Source organism: Diadema antillarum, unplaced genomic scaffold, assembly GCF_040938485.1.
Source record: "Diadema antillarum isolate AM-2024a unplaced genomic scaffold, OU_Dant_1.0 seq00000445_RagTag, whole genome shotgun sequence".
Classification (NCBI taxonomy): domain Eukaryota; kingdom Metazoa; phylum Echinodermata; class Echinoidea; order Diadematoida; family Diadematidae; genus Diadema; species Diadema antillarum.
The window spans coordinates 1,125,065-1,144,246 of record NW_027271419.1 but is presented as its reverse complement, the minus strand read 5'-3'; the positions used below and the strand labels follow the sequence as shown (position 1 = coordinate 1,144,246).

At 39.4% G+C, this 19,182-nt stretch overlaps 1 protein-coding gene across 1 annotated transcript; it reads right to left on the bottom strand.

Moving 5' to 3' along the window:
- Positions 1 to 21: 21 nt before the first annotated feature.
- On the bottom strand, positions 22 to 4,866 carry LOC139732737 (uncharacterized). The gene has a single exon (XM_071643588.1). The coding sequence runs from the start codon at positions 4,864 to 4,866 to the stop codon at positions 22 to 24; it is 4,845 nt and encodes a 1,614-aa protein (XP_071499689.1).
- Positions 4,867 to 19,182: the final 14,316 nt, after the last annotated feature.

Genomic DNA, 19,182 nt, shown 5'->3' with positions numbered 1-19,182 from the left:
AATGACGAAGTGCTCAATTCCTCAAGAACTTCGATATGAAGAGCTCTGGAGGTCAAGCATTCCCCACCTCTTGCTTTTGGCAGCACCTCCTCTGGTCTTCCTGGTGACCACTTCCCATGGTCCGAAGCAATCAACGCCAACCTGGGAAAAAGGAGGTCCGATCTTTAGACGCTCTTGAGGGAGGTCAGCCATGCGTTGGAGCACAGTCTTCCCTCTGAGTTTGCGGCAGATCACACAACGGTGGATAACGGCAGATATGACTCTCTTGCCCCCGATAATCCAAAACCCAGCATCACGCAGAGAACCTTCTGTCAACTGTCTGCCAGGATGCCCGTTGTGATAGTGCATCACAAGGAGCTTGGCAATGTGACTCTTGCCGGGGATTAATACCGGGTGCTTCACTACCACAGGAAGTGAGGACTTCCTCAACCTCCCACCAACGCAAATCAAACCATCTTGGTTCAGAATGGGTGCTAAGTCCCGTATTGAGGAGTTAGAAGGTAGAGGTACTCCCTCTCTGAGACATTCATATTCCTCATGAAAGATCTGCTTCTGTACTTCCTTCAAGATCATCATCTCTGCATGACGTACAGATTCAACATCTGTGTTGCTACATGTGTGCCAGCCATGGCAACCATTGCCACTCCTGGAGCTGAATGAGTGAGCAATGTGTATGAGCAAACGAAACGCTCTGACTAGGCTTTTCCAGGTTGAGAACTTTTCAAACCTTGGAACAAGTCCTTGCAGTTCCACACTGGTTTTGGTGACCTGGATGTTCACATCTTGCTTTATCTCTTCATCTAGGTCAGGATCTACAAGTGGAAATTCTGACACTGGATTCACTACTTCCTGAGTAGCTGTCTTCTGAGGACCTGTGAGCCATGATGAGCCTTTCAAAGACCGAGCTGAAACCGGGCGTGTGCCACAGTCTGCAGGATTGTTGGCTGTAGGCACATACCTCCATTGTGAAGGTTGGGAGAAGGTGAGAACCTTGTGAACCCGGTTCGCCACATAGGTATGAAATCTTCTGGTCGTGTTGTTCAGGTACCCAAGAACAATCCTACTGTCCGTAAAGAAAACTATTGTTGCGGCTTGAATGTTCAACTCTCTACACACAACACTGGCAACTTCCGTGGCCAAGACCGCAGCACAAAGCTCCAGTCTTGGTATGGTGTGACCCGACTTTGGAGCCAGTTTGGACTTTCCAAAGACAAAACTTGCACTGGAGTTTTCAGCATCCCCATCTATCAGGTACGCAACAGCAGCGACTGCCACCTCAGAAGCATCACAATAGACATGCAAGATCCCTTTCTCAGGACAGGTAAGGTAGTTGCGAGGAATCGATAGTGACTCCAACTCTGACAATCCTGAGGTCCAAGACTCCCAGATAGGCCTGTACACCTCAGGGAGCACAACATCCCACTCTACCTTGTGAGTTATCATTTCTCTGAACAGGACTCTTGCCTGAATCATAACCGGGGCAAGGAAACCCAATGGATCAAACACTCCATTGATCATGGACAAAACTCCTCTCTTTGTGTAGGGCTTTGTCACCAACTCGATTTGGAACCTGAAAGTGTCATCAGTCAAATTCCATTGAACACCCAAGCTCCTTTGAGTTGGGGTACCATCGCTCAATGTGAGGTTCCTGATGTCTTTCTGAACCTCTTCTGGATCAAACGCATCAAGTACTGTCTGGGAGTTTGATGCGATCTTGTGCAAATGAATGCTAGCTTTCTCCTGCAGCATGGCCCGTGTCCTCTTCATGAGTGAAACGGCTGTTTCTGCATCCTCACATGAGGTGAGTCCATCATCAACGTAGAAATTGCCGTGGATGAATTCCCTAACGTCTGGCTCAGCATCTCTGGCCAGGTCCCTTAAACCATAGTTTGCTACGGCTGGAGAAGGGGAATTGCCAAACACATGCTTGAGCATACGGTACTCGATAAGGGGCTTGTCAAAGTCATTGTCTTCGTGCCAGAAAAATCGGAGGAAATTCCTGTGCTCTTCAGCTACTGAAAAACAGAAGAACATTGACTCAATGTCTCCGCAGACTGCAACAGGTCCTTTCCGAAACCTCAACAGCACTCCAACCAAGTCATTGGTCAGATCAGGACCTTTCAACAAAACCTTGTTCAGGGAGTGTCCCATGAACTCGGCCGAGGAATCGAAGACTCCTCTGATTTTGTCCTTCTTCTTGGGATGATACACCCCAAACAGTGGTAGGTACCAGCACTCTTCATGTGCATCAAGAGGTGGTGCCACCTCTGCATGGCCTTGGGAAATGACCCCTTCCATAAACGTCAACATGTGTTCCCTCTTGATTGGATCCCTCACCATATTCGTCTGGAGGATCTGAGCTCTCTTCAAAGCTTGTGAACGATTGTTGGGAAGGCGATCCCTTCGCTCTTTGAAGGGTAGTGGAGCTGTCCACTTGCCATTTTTCAGGCCTCCCTTCTCTACCATCAAACGGACAAACTGTTGTTCCTCGATTGACAGACTGATACTGTCATTTTCATTGTCAAAGAGGTGTTTCAACCTGAACTCGTTCGGACAGGGTTCAAGACATGTGGGCCGGCCTGTAGAAAGAATCTGAGTGCGCAAGGGAGAAATCCTCACTGTCTGTCCAGCACTCCGGTGGACCCCTCGAAGGCACACATCACCAATGATAACCCAGCCAAGGCATAACTTCTGTGCAAATGGTGAGTCAGGTGGCCCAATCTTTTGGTCTAGGACACGGTGCGCCTCAACTACATCCCTGCCTATCAACAGAGTTGCTGTGCAATTGTGATCAACTGGTGGGATCTCAACGCTCCTCAAATGATCATATACCTGGACTATCTCCGGAGTAGGAATCTCATCCTTGAAATCCGGAATGTATGAACACTCTGTGACTGTTGGCAACTCCAAACAGACAGTGCCGTGGATGTCTTCCACCACAAAATCGTCAGCACATCTGCCGTGGGCAGACACTTCTCCACTGCATGTGCGTAGCGTGTAGCTAATCTCATCATAGGCAACATCAAACTTATCTAGGAGTTTAGATGTGGCTATGGTCTTATTGCTTTGGTCATCTATGACTGCATATGTCTTGACCACAATACTCTTATCCCTCTTTGACCTCACAAGTACTGGTACAATCTTTGCACAGGATTTTCCTCCTACGCATTTAGAACCCTTCATCTTAGAGCATGCACTTGTGATGTTGGTTCGAAGATTGTCTTTGGGAGGGTCTTCAGGTTTCTGCGTACTCTTCGCAGATTCGTTACTATTCTCCCAATGAAGAATCGTTAAGTGGCGTTGACTTCCACATGATTCGCATTTCACCCTTGCCTTGCACTCCCGGGCTGCATGTCCCGGGAGGCAGCACCTGAAACACAGTTGGTATTGCTTGAGAAGATTCTTCTTCTCAGGTACCGTTTTTGCAAGGAATACCTTGCACTCAACGATCGAATGTGGCTTCTTGTGGATAGGACAAAACTCCTTTGAAGCCGAAGGATGAACCTCCTTCACGTCAGTAGCCCTGACACTGACCGTTTTCTTCGCAACCTCCTGATGCTTCGCGTCACAAGGCAACATGAAGCTGGGATCATTGCGAATCTTCGCGTGATAGCGAACAAACTCGCTGAACACCTTGAAAGGAGGGAAAGTCACCCGGTACCTTTCCTTGTACCGGGATCCCTCCATTACCCACTTCTCCAGGAGATTGTATGGCAACTTCTGTACCAATGGCTGCAACCCTCTGGCAGAATCCAGATGCAGCAATCCTGGGAAATCCCCATTCTCTTTAGCATACTCGATCTCCAGGAGCAAATGACCAAACTGCTCTAGTTTTTCGTTCTCCTTATGTGTTAGTCTAGGGAAATCTTCAATCCTCTGTTGAAGATCGTGTTCTACAGCCTCTGGGGAGCCGTACTTCCTGTCAAGGAGCTCCCACATTGTACTCACACCAACATTCGGTCGGTCAACATGAATGTCATGAATGGCAGAGACCAGTTGGGAAGATTCCTTACCCAACCACTTCATGATCAAACCCATCTCTTGGGATTGTGTCAGCTGGAGCTCTGTGATAACGCGTCCGAGCGTAGCTTTCCAGGATCTGTAACTGAATGCACAGTCATTGAATTTAACCAAGCCACTTGACACCAATTCCTTCTTAAGCAATACATTACTTATGTCAGAAACTACGTTTACAGTGTCTAAGTTAGATGGGAAAGCAGTGCCTTCCCTACGATTAACACTCTTTGTTTCCTTGTCACACTTTGACATCCCAACATGCTGGGATGAATACACACCATCTTCAGGAGGTACACCAAGTTTTGTTTGTACTTGACCTTCCTGATTTTCTTTTACAAACTTAGGGGAGGGAATTGAACTCCCCTGGTTGATGTGATTTCCATCAACTGGAATCTTACCATCTACGTCAAGTGAGGACAAATAATCCTCCACACGTTCATTGACATCTTTTTGCATAAGATTCAATTCAACACCTTTTACAGACTCTTCGCATTCGTTTAAGCCTGCTTCGAGGACAGAAACCTGCACGGCTGCTACAGCAGCATCTCTTTCTGCCTCTAACACTACACGTTCTGCATCCTGAGCAGCCCTTTGCTTCGCAAGATCTGCTTCCTGAGCAGCCCTTTGTTTTGCAAGATATGCTTCCTTTCGAGCAAATTCTAATCTTACTCTACTTGCCTCTGCCTTTGCACGAGCTAATATAGCCTCAGAGGCCACTGACGAATGTCTACTTGCATTAGACGGTCTCGAAGACACGCTCCCCGTCTCACGTCTGTCACCCTGCGTGGACAGCGACGGCATTTGCGGTGACTCCGCTCCTTGTTGTCGAGGTTCTGTTTTCGTCGACATGATGAAACCTTGCGTACGGTAAGCGATGTGAAATCTCTTCACTCTGCCTGACGATGAAGTCCTTTTACTCGGCCCGAAGAATAAGTCTTTTTACTATGCTGGCCTCGGATTTCTAGGTACCACTAGATCCTATCCAGTCAGCTAACCGCCGTACACACAATGTACAACAAGAAATAAAATTGCAGACAGTCGAGTCGAACGTTGCACTCTTGTCTTTATTGAATTATCCTTCTTGTTGTGCATGCGCAAGCCCAAGTGCGTGTGCGCATGTTTGTGATGAACGAACGAACGGTAAAACTGTGAGTGAAACAATGAATGATACACTGTATGAATATATCAAACATACATTTCTTGGATCACAATAAATTGAATGTATATGGCTATAATTCTCCATTAACACACAAAAAGGTTTGCTTCTTCTGAACAAACAATAGTACACTGTCTTGTACTGCATCATTATACGTACATACACATTTTGTATCCATGCATGCATTCACTACACGTCATGAAATGGCAGCTTTGGAATGTCATTATCCATCCACCGTTACACTATAGCAATGTTAATTGTACACCTTGTACACTGTTGCAATATCCATTTTCTGTTGCACTATCAACAAGAAAAATATTGTTTAAAGGCTGTAATATACATGTAAAGACCCTATACCAAACTTACAGACTTGTGATCTTCCAAGCCTAGAAGCTTAACCCTTCTGGACGCATTCCGATTGCGATCCTGTCCCAAGCTGTGAAATAATACAGTAAGTTGCAAAGGATTGTATGGAAAACGCAAAATAACTTACATCACACATTATATGCCTACATGTGTGGCACTACGCTTGCCTTCGTACATCTAAGCAAGGTAAATTATACTTTCCCTAAAGCCAGAGCTGCTTAAGATGCCTTAATAACGTACACTTCATATCACCTAAAAATATAAAAATATTTCAGCCTGTACGCTACCATACATCAAACCACATACTTATTAATATAGTACGTAAAGCACGTATGTCAAAGCACAAAAACACAAAAGACAGTCTTTTATTCATCCTGACGTCCAAGTGCATTATTTAGGCTGAAACTGTCCACACAGCAAAATTATCACTAATCTTCATCGTTACTGGTGTCAAATCCAACCTACTATCTACTTTTGAATCTTCACCTGGAAGTCTTATTCAACAAACTGAGTTGCTTAACTGTATGAATCAAACTCTATCTTTACAGAAGTTGTGAATTAATTCTGAATGTATTACCACCATATAAATCAAGTTCTGAATACTGCTCTACACATCATATCAGCTCACGGCCAAGTGATAACACGAAGTCAATGCGAGTCTACGGCGCTACAACTACAGTAACTCTACACGCAACGTACAATGCACAGTGCGTAGCTGTCAATCCTACGCTATATCAATATGCACCGTACATAACCTACACTAGCGTTACTTACGCTAGACCGTCCATGAAATCCGGACACACAAAAGGCATTTAAATTCTCTTTTATCAAGAATTGTGAACAACAAAATAATCGTAAACTTACGCAGGACCATCAGAGGAAGAACTTCCACCCGGAATTCTGTGACTATCGTGAGATAATCTTACTCATTTTCTGCATTTTGGCTAGATTCACGAATGAGCAAACCGTCGGTTCGTGCGCCATCTTTCTTGCCCATTATGGAAGGCCGAAAATCACACTACTATATATTGCGCGCGCGCATACGTTTAACACACAATCACTGCTACATTTGATGCGCTAATACTAGTCTACGTATAAGAAGCCGAAATTGCAAAAACAATTCAGCGCGAACAGCACATATACTACTACTACTACTACTCCTACTTCTACTACTAGTACTATATACTATTACTACTTTTATCATTATCATTATTCATAGTTGTTTTACCTGTGATGGTAACTTCGTCGAGCTGTGGCCGTTTGCCACACGCTACCCTGAACTACTCCACCCGGGGACTCCCCGCGTGTGGCGACAAGAGACTGAAGAATGGATCCGTGGTAACGACCATCCCAAAACTTGTCAAAGCTTCAACCACCTGTCGTGATGAGAGGGGATATCCGGTTTGTCGCATACCAGGTAAGATCATTAAAATATCACATACAATTGTGCATTGATTAGATATGAAGAAATGCTCAAAATAACATAGGATTTTCGTCAATTGTTCGTGTGTGCGTGGTTTAATGGTTAGGCCAGGAAAATAGAAAAAAAAATGTAGGCCTATGTTCTAAATTGTAAAATAACTCCAGATGTAAAGTGGAAACAAATTATGTACGCATACCTGCATGGTACCATAAATAGACACTATCCATATGTATACATGTTTACATATTAAACATATGGATCGACCCTGCTCCGTCACTGAGAAGATATCTTAGTTTGTATGCCATGTGGTGGAGTCATTATAACAGTGAAAATCTAATTCATATTCAGATAGACGTAAGTAGGGATTGGAACATTACTTAAGTCTCGAAGAAGTAATTGATATTTTGTTTTGGTTACAAAATCTCGCTAGGGGCTGGTTAATGTATTGTAAGTTCAAAATAAAAGAAATGATATTAACGTGTAGAAATAAACTGCTATTATTAAAAGCAAAATACCATCAACACAAAATTATTATTTCTCAGTTGCTTCCTTTTTTAATTCAGTGATTAATGTTTTAATGATCAGGTTCCCGTTAACCGTGGGCTTGCCGTGGTTTAAAATAAAAAAAAAACAAGCAAAAATCTGATAGGAAGTGACTCATTATGAATGAAGATTGTTATAAACAACAACAACAACAACAACAACAAATACACACTTTTTCCATGAAGAAAGAACTTTATAGGGCCCATAATTAGATAGAATTTTGAGAACCAACAGCAAAACAATACAAGTCCGCAAAACATATTACTCGCTTGTTCTGTAGAAAAACACCAATCTCGCTAATAAATAATTTCAGCCTCAGCAATATAACTCGAAACCCTGACTGCACATCAATCTACCACTTTCAAAGCATGCATGCCACTGTATTATTGATCTCAGATTGCTTGTCGAACCCTTGTCAAAACGGCTGGTGCGAAGAGACTATCAGTGACTCCTATTGTCACTGCGCTGACGGCTTTGCTGGAAGCAGGTGTGAAACCAGTGAGTATTGGTAGATCAAGCCAACTTTCCCGCATGCTAATAGTCATTCTGCACCACTACTAGATTCGACATTAAAAAACAGGGGGATGGCGAGTAACTGGTCATTGGGAATCAGTGGGAATGCTAGGAGATGGTTGTTCCAATCCTTGTGGGATTCATTTAAGAGTGCATTAAATATCTATTGATGTGTGAAAATTATTTATTTAATGGGCCGTTAACAATCACCCCGACGCTGTACAGGCATGCTAACCTGGAAACATTGAACTGCACATTACTTGAATATGAGGATTGGAACAATCATTCCCCAGCATTCCGTGTGATTCCCATTGATCAGTTACTAGCCATCCCCTTTAATGTTTTGATTTTTGACCATGTCACCAATTATCCTATTCTATATGAATATGATTTTACGGTTTGATATTTTTTGGCATTGTTATATTCATCTTAGGTGTTTTTGACCCTTAAAAGTTGGAAAATTATTTATCAGATAACACTGTCATTGATATGAGTAATAGCTGAATAGCATACAATTTATTTGGAGGCGATTTGAACATGAAATCAGTTTAACTGATCATAATTATGATTAATTTGAAATTTAGGTGCTAGATTTTGGTGAAATTTTAACTCTCTATACAAAGCATGAAACTTACACAGGAACCAATTATGTGTATGTGAGTGTGTGCTTACAATGACCCTGAACAATGGACATGCATAAACCACCTTTTCAGAGCTCTGCTGACTAGGCTTCTGGTCTCTTGCTCCAAGGCACATGAATGCTTTATTAATAATTCATTATGGATTGCACTCGGCACTACTAGTCTGAATTTGTGGTAAAGGGTAAAATGCACTTACCTGAAACGAGTAAGCACAATTTCCATGTGCTTGCATACACTACATTTCAGGATGAATAAAGACTAGCTGTGATAGTAGAATTCGTGGATAGTGGATAATTTTGAGTGATACACGCCATTAAAACCAAAACAACAACAACAACAACAACAACATTCCTCACGAAAAAATAATAGAGCATTCAAACCCTGGTCATTGTCTGTGGGTGTTAACCACACACTGCCGTACACATTAATTGACCACTGTGCGAAGCTATTATTGTTATTTTTTTTTACAGAGGGTTGAAAATAGAGCAAAAACCCTGAGCCCCAACTGAAAAAATTAATCTTGAACTTGAATGAAACTAATTTGTGTTTTCATTTCAGATATTGCTCATATCAATATCAGTGTTTTCTGATGAATAGTTTTTGAATTATCAACGATCTAAAATGGGGAATGTTTTTTGTAACACCTATAGTATAATTAGGGCTTATGTATACGTCTTTCTGTACGTTTTATATGGAAGAACTTGACCACCTTAAAGAACATCCCTTAGCTCTTATGAGATCATCGTGGGAGCATAAAACTAAGAGTATATGACTTGGACTCTGTCCAGTGCAGTGTACACATCTCATTTCATGAATTTATAAACGGTTTTGATACATGAAAAGTCAGGTACTATCAAGGGATTTACGTTGAACAGACGTATACTTTCACTTACAATACTTTAGCTAATCTTTGAGTTTCACGAATATTTTTCCGTATCACACCTGTATCAAAATCAGGATAGGCCTACAATGATGTAAAGTCTATAACTCGGGGAGGTACAAATGTATCGCCAAGATTTTTTTTTTTCGCCTGATATGTTTCGAAATGCAATAATCAAGACTATCTTGAGTGTTGATCCACTCTACCCAAACGATATGTATGGTATACGGGCTTCAATACTTACTGTAGAGCACGTCCACAGTGATTAATCACCATATGAGTGTTACTTTTTTATCAAATTGCCTAGAGGTATAGAGTATTTTCTACGTGGTACGCGCAGCACGTCTGATGTGTTTTCATTGTGTGTGTGTGTGTGTGTGTTTTTTTTTTATGCCTCTGCTAAAAAGTGTCGTCGGACCGTCCTTACAGTATCAGTAGTGAAATATGTGGACAGCATAACTTAAAAACTGTTTGAGGTATCCTAATGGAATTTGGTATATGTATGTATGAGTGGACGAAGTTGTGCCTATCAACTTTGCAATATTTTTCAAGCAAAGTTTTATATTTCAGAATCTAAGTAACAGAATACCAATACGAATGCAATACGAATTTCAAACTTAAAACAAGTATGACACCTCAAAACAGTCACTGCATTGGACAATTTTCTCTTTTCTTCTGAAGTTTATTAGCTCTATCTGTGATCTATACAGGTTTGCCCGGGCCCGGAATTTCGTTAGCCTCACCTTACCAGACATTAACCGATGCTATTAAAAATGCCCCAGTTCTGTCCTCGACATCAACAGGAAAAAATGTACAATGTATTCTCATTGCAAAAATTCCTACCAATTCCCAAGGACACAATTTTTGCAACATAATTGGCGCTTATTGTTATACTTGAAGGAGATATCAAGATTAGTAAGCATAAAGAAATGTTGTATCCATTACGCGTGGGCTTTATCAGAAATGACAATGCAACATCCTTAAAATGAAATTACGCGTTTAGTGCGACATGTTTATATCTATACGTGTGTGTCTAAAAATGACGAGGAAAGATAGGTAAAACGCAAATGTTTCGTTTTCTGTCTACGTAGATTTTTCCACGGAGGAGACTGAACGTATCAGTACGACAACCCCTTCGACCCCTCCTGGTGACCCCGACACCACCACGGCGATGCCCGTGGAAACGACTTTGTTTTCTTCGAGTCCCCCATTGACAACGTTGACGACAACAGCCATGACCTCAACCGAAGTCACAACTATGTCGGAAGCGACTACGGCGCCAGAAGGTATGTTTTGATTCATCTTTTTTTTTTTTTGTATCCATGATTTTCATGATGCGACGCAAAAAGAATTGTAGCGCTTGAAAGTAGATTTCAAATCAGGTGCAATCTCTTAGATAGAGCGTCTGACTGCAGACTAAAAATGTATTTCATTTTTTATTTTTCGATAAAAGTATGGATCGTTTAACCTTATGCAGGAGAGTGAAATTTTGCGCAGTTGCCGCTGAGTGAATGACTAACAATACCCATAACATGAGTGATCATACTTACAGCAGCAATTTGATAAAATATATATACATGTATATATATATATATATATATATATATATATATATATATATATATATATCTTCCTCGAGTGGTCCATTTCCAGAGACTCAGTAGACTTGTGAGATTGGGATCTCGTTATCCCAGCACTGTATCACGCAGCATTATCGTAATACTTGTCACCACTCTATTCAGTGAGATTTGTTTTTTTAGGTCATTGCGTTTTGAACCTTAATAGACTTTAATCCACAGTAAAGAAAGAAGAAAAAAATATATCAAAGACATGACAGAAATTAATATTTAGCTGTTCAAATTATCCCTCAATTACTATATTTCTTTGTCTTGAATGAACATTTTCTTAAAATCCAATAAAATTGTACTCCAGGTCGTCAAATTTTAGTTTCAAGAATCTGACGGTGCATCTCCTCCCCCCCCATTTTTTTTTTTTTTTGGGGGGGGGGGGGTGAAGAATGATTAATGATATTCAATTTTTAAAAATTGCCCCTGAACATTCTTTTTTTTTTGCTATTCAACCTATTTTTTCTTTTGTAGATATCCTCCAAAAGTGTTAATTCCAGACAGTTTAATTTCAATTCAAATATTGCAAAAGCTCCGTCGTATGGGAAGGAGATTCCCGTTTTGGTCCATCATGTCCATAGTACACAGTTAAAAGCACACTTGGAAAAAGAGGTGACAAATACCATTTATATACCAAGCGTATAAACCCCCCCCCCCCCCCGCAAGATTAATTTCGAATTTGTGAAGATACTATTAACTTTACACCAAAGTGAGTAGCAACATCTTAAAGCCACATATCTCCTCTTTCCAATGATATCTTATTTATTCATGGATGGCTGAGTAATCATTCTTTTGGACAATTGGTCGAATTGAATTAGTAAGACCAGCATACATCCTTTTCAATGCTCCTTCTTCTTTTTTTTTGTTTGAATCTTCAGACAGGTAAGACACATCATAGTATCTGGATGCTCCATTTTTTTTAATGTTCAGAGAAAAAATGAACAGTGAGAAAAATGAACGGAAATGAACACGTGATTTCTGAATTAATGGAAAATTTTCCTCTGCAACAAAGGGGTGTGTTCAGACGCCTATGGTGGGTACAGGATGGCGCACCAGTCCATCGACTAGTTGCAGTAAGAAACAGATTGGCTGAGGTATTTGGAAATTGGGTGATTGCCTTGTATCATGATGTGGAGTGGCCACCACGATCTCCGGGTCTGATTTGTTGTGACTTTTTTTCTTTGGGGTTATCTCAAGAGGAAAGTGTTCATAATACCCCTCCACCTGACACTGCAACTCTGAGACAATGACTCACTGGTGAGTTTGAAGCTCTACGCCACCAAGCCCCAATAATTCGCAGGGCTGTGAGTGAGATGGAGAAACGAGCTTATCTCCGTGTGGAAAGAAATGGTGGTCATGTTGAGGGGGGTATGGGATTTAATGTTAAAAAGAGATGTCCGAAAGAAGACAATGGTAAGTTGCGATTGTTCATTTTATTATTCCATTTGTTAAGTCATTTCTAAATGATAAGGTGCATTGATTCTTGCAGTGTCTACACTTGGTCCAAAGTCCAATTTGACCCATTGTCCAAAAAGAATGATTACTCAGCCATCCATGACCGTGTATGAATAGATAAGACATCATTGGAAAGAGGAGACATGTGGTTTTAAGATGTTGCTACTCACTTTGGTGTAAAGTTAACACAATCTTGACAAATTTGAAATCAAATCTTGCTGCGTTTTTTTATACGCACTGTATAAAACACCTTAATCTGAAGTTGTAATGCAATTAAGGTTTGATACATTATATTTTCTATTTATCATTTAAATGACATCTCAATTGTTATTGTTCCTGGGATGTGTAAAACAGCTTAGTATGATGCAAAAAGTGAAAAAGTGCAAATGGAAATATTCTTGAAGTTTTCAAAACAAATTTGGAATCTAAGGCATTGTGCTGGCAAATTTAGTTATTTTGGATAAAAATTTGATTCTTCCTTAATTACCGCAAATGTTGTTATGATGTCATGAAATAACATGTCTAATTTGTGTTCGAATGGCTAAATCTCCCAACGCTTTGGAGAAATATTTTCCTTCATTTTCTAAGTGTCCAGTTCTCTCATTTATTAATCATCCATCCATCCATTCACTCATTAATTGAATTGATTAATGAAATAATTAGTTTCTTTCTTTCTTTATTCATTATTTCTATTCATGTTTACATAATACATAATGGCATATTTCATGTAATATAATAACATACAGAAACATGATAATTAGGTTTCATATCGTGCTTGGCCTAAATGAATCCGAGTCAACAGACCCAGAGGATATTGCACTATTTAATGGATATGCAATATAAATGAATGGGCCTACCTGTACTTGATTTTCTTTTGTGTGACAATGCCGATTGGAATAATGAAAATATGAATATCGATGTATTATGATAGCTACTGCCGGTCAGCAGTTACCTTAATTTCCCTGTAATTGCACTGTCCCCACCATTGACATCAATTCTTACCAAATTCTACAGCCTGTCCAGTTATGCATACGCCTGATGTAGGCCGTTCAAGGACCTACACGTTTGGTGGATGGAACATATCATCCAGTATAACGTCGTTCGACCTGGAGGTCAGTGCGAATCGTGATGCCCACGTCGGTTTGTTCAGTAGTAATGCAGGAGGAGGGATGTATGAATTTGGTAAGTACCTAATTTTGTCACTTTTGGAAGTGGTCATCATGATAACGTGGTCTTCCTTCCTACCCATATACTTTCGACAACCTCTCGATTCTCTCCTTTCCGACAAACACGTAAAAATACTAGGGATGTCAGTTTTTAGCCAAAAACATGAATTCAGGTCCTGGCAGTTTCAAAGTTCAGGCTTTTTCATGTACAAAGGAACTTCTTGTAGATGTGTTCCAGGCCCTCTTTTTCATTCAAACTGGGATCACTGAAATACACATGATGGAATAAATAATGAGTATCTATGCACGCACGTGTGATACCTACAACTTTTGTTTGTTTTTTTTAAATCACTTCTTTCCTAATCCTTCTCATAAATGAGACTTACACACCCATTCTCCAACTTTATTTGTGGTTTTTATGATTTACCCCATACACTAGCCATAAAGTGCAGTAACACTATAGGCGTTGACCGATGTTTTCAAAACCAGGGGATTAAATAATGTGGGTATTTGTGACTAAATCAGAGTTTTTTCTAGCATGTTATTTTGATAAAAGTCCATTACATTTTTAAGATGCGCTCTTTCCTTTCCATTATTGGAAATATATTCAAAAATGACAGCCTTAGTTCAAATAAGAAATCACATTGGAATTTTAGTACAATGGTTAAAGTACATTGAAAACACTCCTAGTTCGGTCCCATAGTGACTTATTGAAATGGGTATCGCATCGTATTTCAGTTCTTCATTTCCTTTTCTAAAATAATGAAAAAAAAACCAAATAAACAAACAAACAAACAAACTAGTGATAACTGCTTTGCTGGGAACCAAACTGCAAGACAATGACAACCTTGACAAAAACAAGAACAACAAAAATAGAAAAAACAAACAAACAAACAAACAAACAAAGAGAGTAACAAACTAACTCACCGTATGCTGGAAGAATTAATCACATGCACCTTTAAAACACGTTCAGCATATCAAACATTTCATTTCCCAGCACTAGGAGGACAAAAGAACGGACGAGTCAATGTTGCCGGAGCAATGCGGCGATGTGTGTCTCCACCTTCCCAGTGCGACAATTTCGAATTCGGCGCTAATGACTTGTCGCTGTCCGGAATACCTCACTACGACCACTTCTGGTTCAGTTTTGTTGGCGGTGTTATCAAGTGTGGCTACTACGGTGACCATACACCTATAGTGGAAATGGCCGATCCAAACCCAGTATCGGTCGACTTCATTGGCATATTTACTGGCTACGGATCTGAGGGCTACTGGAAACTCCATGGATTTTGTTGAGTCGACATTGATCTACTGTATATCTATTCGTGTCCCATAAGAATAATTCACTTTTGACTGTCGTTGAACCGGGGATTTTTAACAAACCATTAATTTCGATATAAGTCGTACTAAAGGGTAATGATAAGTGCAGTTTTCACTTTAAGTCGATGGATATTTATTTTTCTAGGAAAAGGAGATACGAAATTTCATTTATATGTATTATTGACGGTTCATATGACAACAATAACATTTTTTTTTTCTGTCTGATATTTTTGGACTTTAAAACTTATGTCAAGTAACATTGATGTTTGAATATTCCTTGTACATCCCATCTAATGCGAAATTGAATGTGACATTTGAGACATTATACCCCCATTCCACTATGTTCCCCATTCCCATTCCCCGTTATGGTGCCAGGTATAATGACAAAAAGAAGATGATATCAGCGAGAAAAAAGAAAGGAGATGCTCTTATCTCAATGTGGTTTTGAAAAACAATTCGTTGTTCAAATTCATGAAACTCTTCCGTCGAGATGTTTTCATTGCAACTGTTTGACAAATTGCCTACATGTATTTACGTCGATGTAGGGCAATTTGTCAATCTGTTGCAACAATTCATTGGTCTAAAAAACGATTTTCAAGTGAATGTATGTCTTTTCATTTTATTTTGAACCTATACTCAAAATGAAAAAAAAAAAGAATTAGCTAGGTTTGCCGTGTACATAGTAACATAAGCACATGTCTAGTTCACATTCGTCATTACGTGCTACATATATATATGTATTATATATATATATATATATATATATATATATACATAACATTTAGAGAATTGGGGTCAGGATGGAGGATATAGATGTTAAAGGACAAGTTCACCTTCATAAACATAAGGATTGAGAGAATGCAACAATATTAGTAGAACACATCAGTGAAAGTTTGAGGAAAATTGGACAATCGATGCAAAAGTTATGAATTTTTAAAATTTTTGTGTTGGAACCGCTGGATGAGGAGACTACTACAGCTTGTGAGTCATATGCGTACAGCAGTATAAAGAAAATGTAAAAGAAAATTCAACATATTTTCACTTTTTTTCGCATAATAAAAGAGCTCTCGACTTGCCTTTTTCTAAAGGCAGGGGGAATAATATTACCCATAACATTTGTCGGTAACGAGTCAGGGGAATGTGTACTTTTTTTCAAAAGATGGCATTTTGTGAAATTCTCTTTATATTTTCCTTATATTGTTGTACGCATGTGACATCTAAGTTATTCATACACTGCAGTAGTCTTCTCATCCAGCGGTTACTGCACAAAAACTTCAAAAATTCATAACTTTTGAACGGATTGTCTGATTTTCCTCAAACTTTCAATGATGTGTTCTACTAATATTGCTACATTCTCTCAATCCTTATGTTTATGAAGGTGAACTTGTCCTTTAAGTAAAACAATGAGGTTTGAATTCAGGTTGCTTTTATGCTCCACCACAGCGAGTGATGGTGGTCGCAAATGCGTGACTGACACTAGCGAGTGATGCAACTTTAATTGTAATTTTGAAATGGTCTCTATATTTAGAATGTTAGTTGTCTCCACCAGACAAAACGACATTAGTGGGCATTGCTTACTACGGATATCCATGAGAGGTGGGGGGGGGGGGGGGGGGGGGAGGGGTAAAGATGAGATGGAATCTATCAAGGTATAAGAGGAATGAAAGGGACATCCTGCTAAGGAATTAATGATTCAAATATTTCATCAGCCTAAAAAGGCTCATTTATAATTTCAACGCAGCTTGCAGTCATACACAAAGTCATCTATCAGTTGTCAAACAGCTACATCGATTTTTGTTTTGTTTTGCTAAACAGTTATGTAGTACAGTGACTTGTCAATGTATATATATTTCAATGAGATATTATGTATGATACATATGTTAAGTACATAAAAATATGATATTACATACATACCAGAGATGCTATCTTTATTTCAAGTGAGATTGTTAAAATTAAGAACGCCACTATCATTTTTTCTTTTTTTACATAACGCGGCACGGGCAATTTGTTATTTGTCAATTTGTTCGTTAAACTTGTCCTGTCGTATTATCAATAGCTAATTATTTAAGTTGCTTCCCCTTCAAGTTAATCTAAAAAAAGGATTAAAGAGACATGATTGAGAAATTAAAGAAGCTAGCATGATCCTACGCAACTATTGAATTACAGTAATTATCTTTGTTTGAATGTGTTCACTTTCACTGTACTGAACACTGAGGTAATGTGTAATTTGTACTGTGCTATCTCCATATCATTCAATTCGTCGATTTATACCATTCCATGGCAATAACTCAGAAATACCTGAGTAACGAGACCTGTATTTGAACTTCAAATACAGGTCTCGTTACTCAGGTACATAATAACTGTCTGATAGATGGATAGATACTAGTAGTCTATAGATAGATGGTCTAATGTCTAATCAAAGACAAGACCAAATGCCCTCAAATACGATATATAAATATGTGCCTGAAATACTAGTACAACAAATAGATATGCACATATATATATATATATATATATATATATACATGCATATATCGAGAGGTTAATCCCGTTGGTGTTCCATGCCAAAGGACCTGGGTTCGATTCCCGGCGGAGACCAATTTCTTATTTCGTGCTCATCTTCCAAAGAGGAGGAACAGTATTAGGCGAATAACAATATTAGGGCACCCACCGTTTTGTCATTATCAAATCTCACGTAACTATCTATCTATCTTTATGAATTGTATATATATATATATATATATATATATATATATATATATATATAGTATATAATTTATATATATAATAACATATATAAGGTGAAGCGGGCTTGGCCTCGTACATTGTGGGTACTGCGTTATCTTTATGTATAGGTGTGACGGAGGAATGACTGCTCGCAGACGTTGCAGTATGTTCTCTAATAGCCTTTTATTCTCCCGCTGTCTATATGCCGTTTGATTGACTTTTTATGCCTCCGCCACGAAGTGGTGCCGGAGGCATTATGTTTTCGGGTTGTCCGTCCGTCCGTCCTTCCGTCCGTCCGTCCGTCCTTCCGTCCGTCCGTCTTTCCGTCCGTCTGTAATGAATTTTGTGGACAAGGTAACTATCAAAACCTGTTGAGGTATCCTAATGAAACTTGGCATGTATGTGTATTAGGGGGTGAAGTTGTGCCTATCAACTTTTGGGTGCACATGCTCAAGGTCAAAGGTCAAAAGGTCAAGGTCAAATACATAAAATTTCACTATTTCCACCATATCTATGCAATGCCTGAAGATATTTTCTTGAAACTTAGTGTATACATGTATTACCCAATTTAGATTCTGTGGTGAAAGTTTGGGTCATGAGGTCAAAGGTCAAAGGTCAAAAGGTCAAGTAAAAGTATTAAAACTTCTTTTTTTTTCTCTGTAAATTCGAAAATTGTTCAAGGTATCTTCATGGAACATAGTATATACATGTACTGACTGGCAGTGATTATCTAGAGAATGTAGGGTTCATGGGGTCAAAGGTCAGGGGTCAAAGGCCAAGTGCAACACTTCAAAAATTTACTATTTCCCTCATGTTCATGCAATGCCGGCAGGATTATTATTTTTTGTTTACACTTGGTGTATGCATGTGTAACCTAATAGAAATTCTCTGGAGAGTTTTTTTTTCTTTTTCTTTTTTTTTTGCCTCAAAGGTCAAAAGGTCAAAGATCAAGTGAAAGTGCTGAACTAACTTTTTCCTCCATATCTCGGAAGTGGCTCAATTTATCGTGAAACTTACTGCATATTTATGCGTGTTCTACCTGAAAGTGATAATCTTATGAATTTTCGGGTCAAAGGCCAGATGAACATGGTAACAATTTACTATTCAGTACAGAAATTGCACCTTTTCTCCATACCGGTACCATGAAAATTACTCCATGCATAAATGTATGAATGGGTCAAAGTCAAGTTAAAGTCCTTAAATCCCCAAATACATGCTCTCCTATTCATCCAATTAAACCAAGGTCAAGGAAGGTGAACATTCAACACATTTGTGACAAACTTGTCATTTCAATATTTTGCCAGTTTTGTGAAAATGTAATCACACATTGTCCACATGTACTATCTAGAC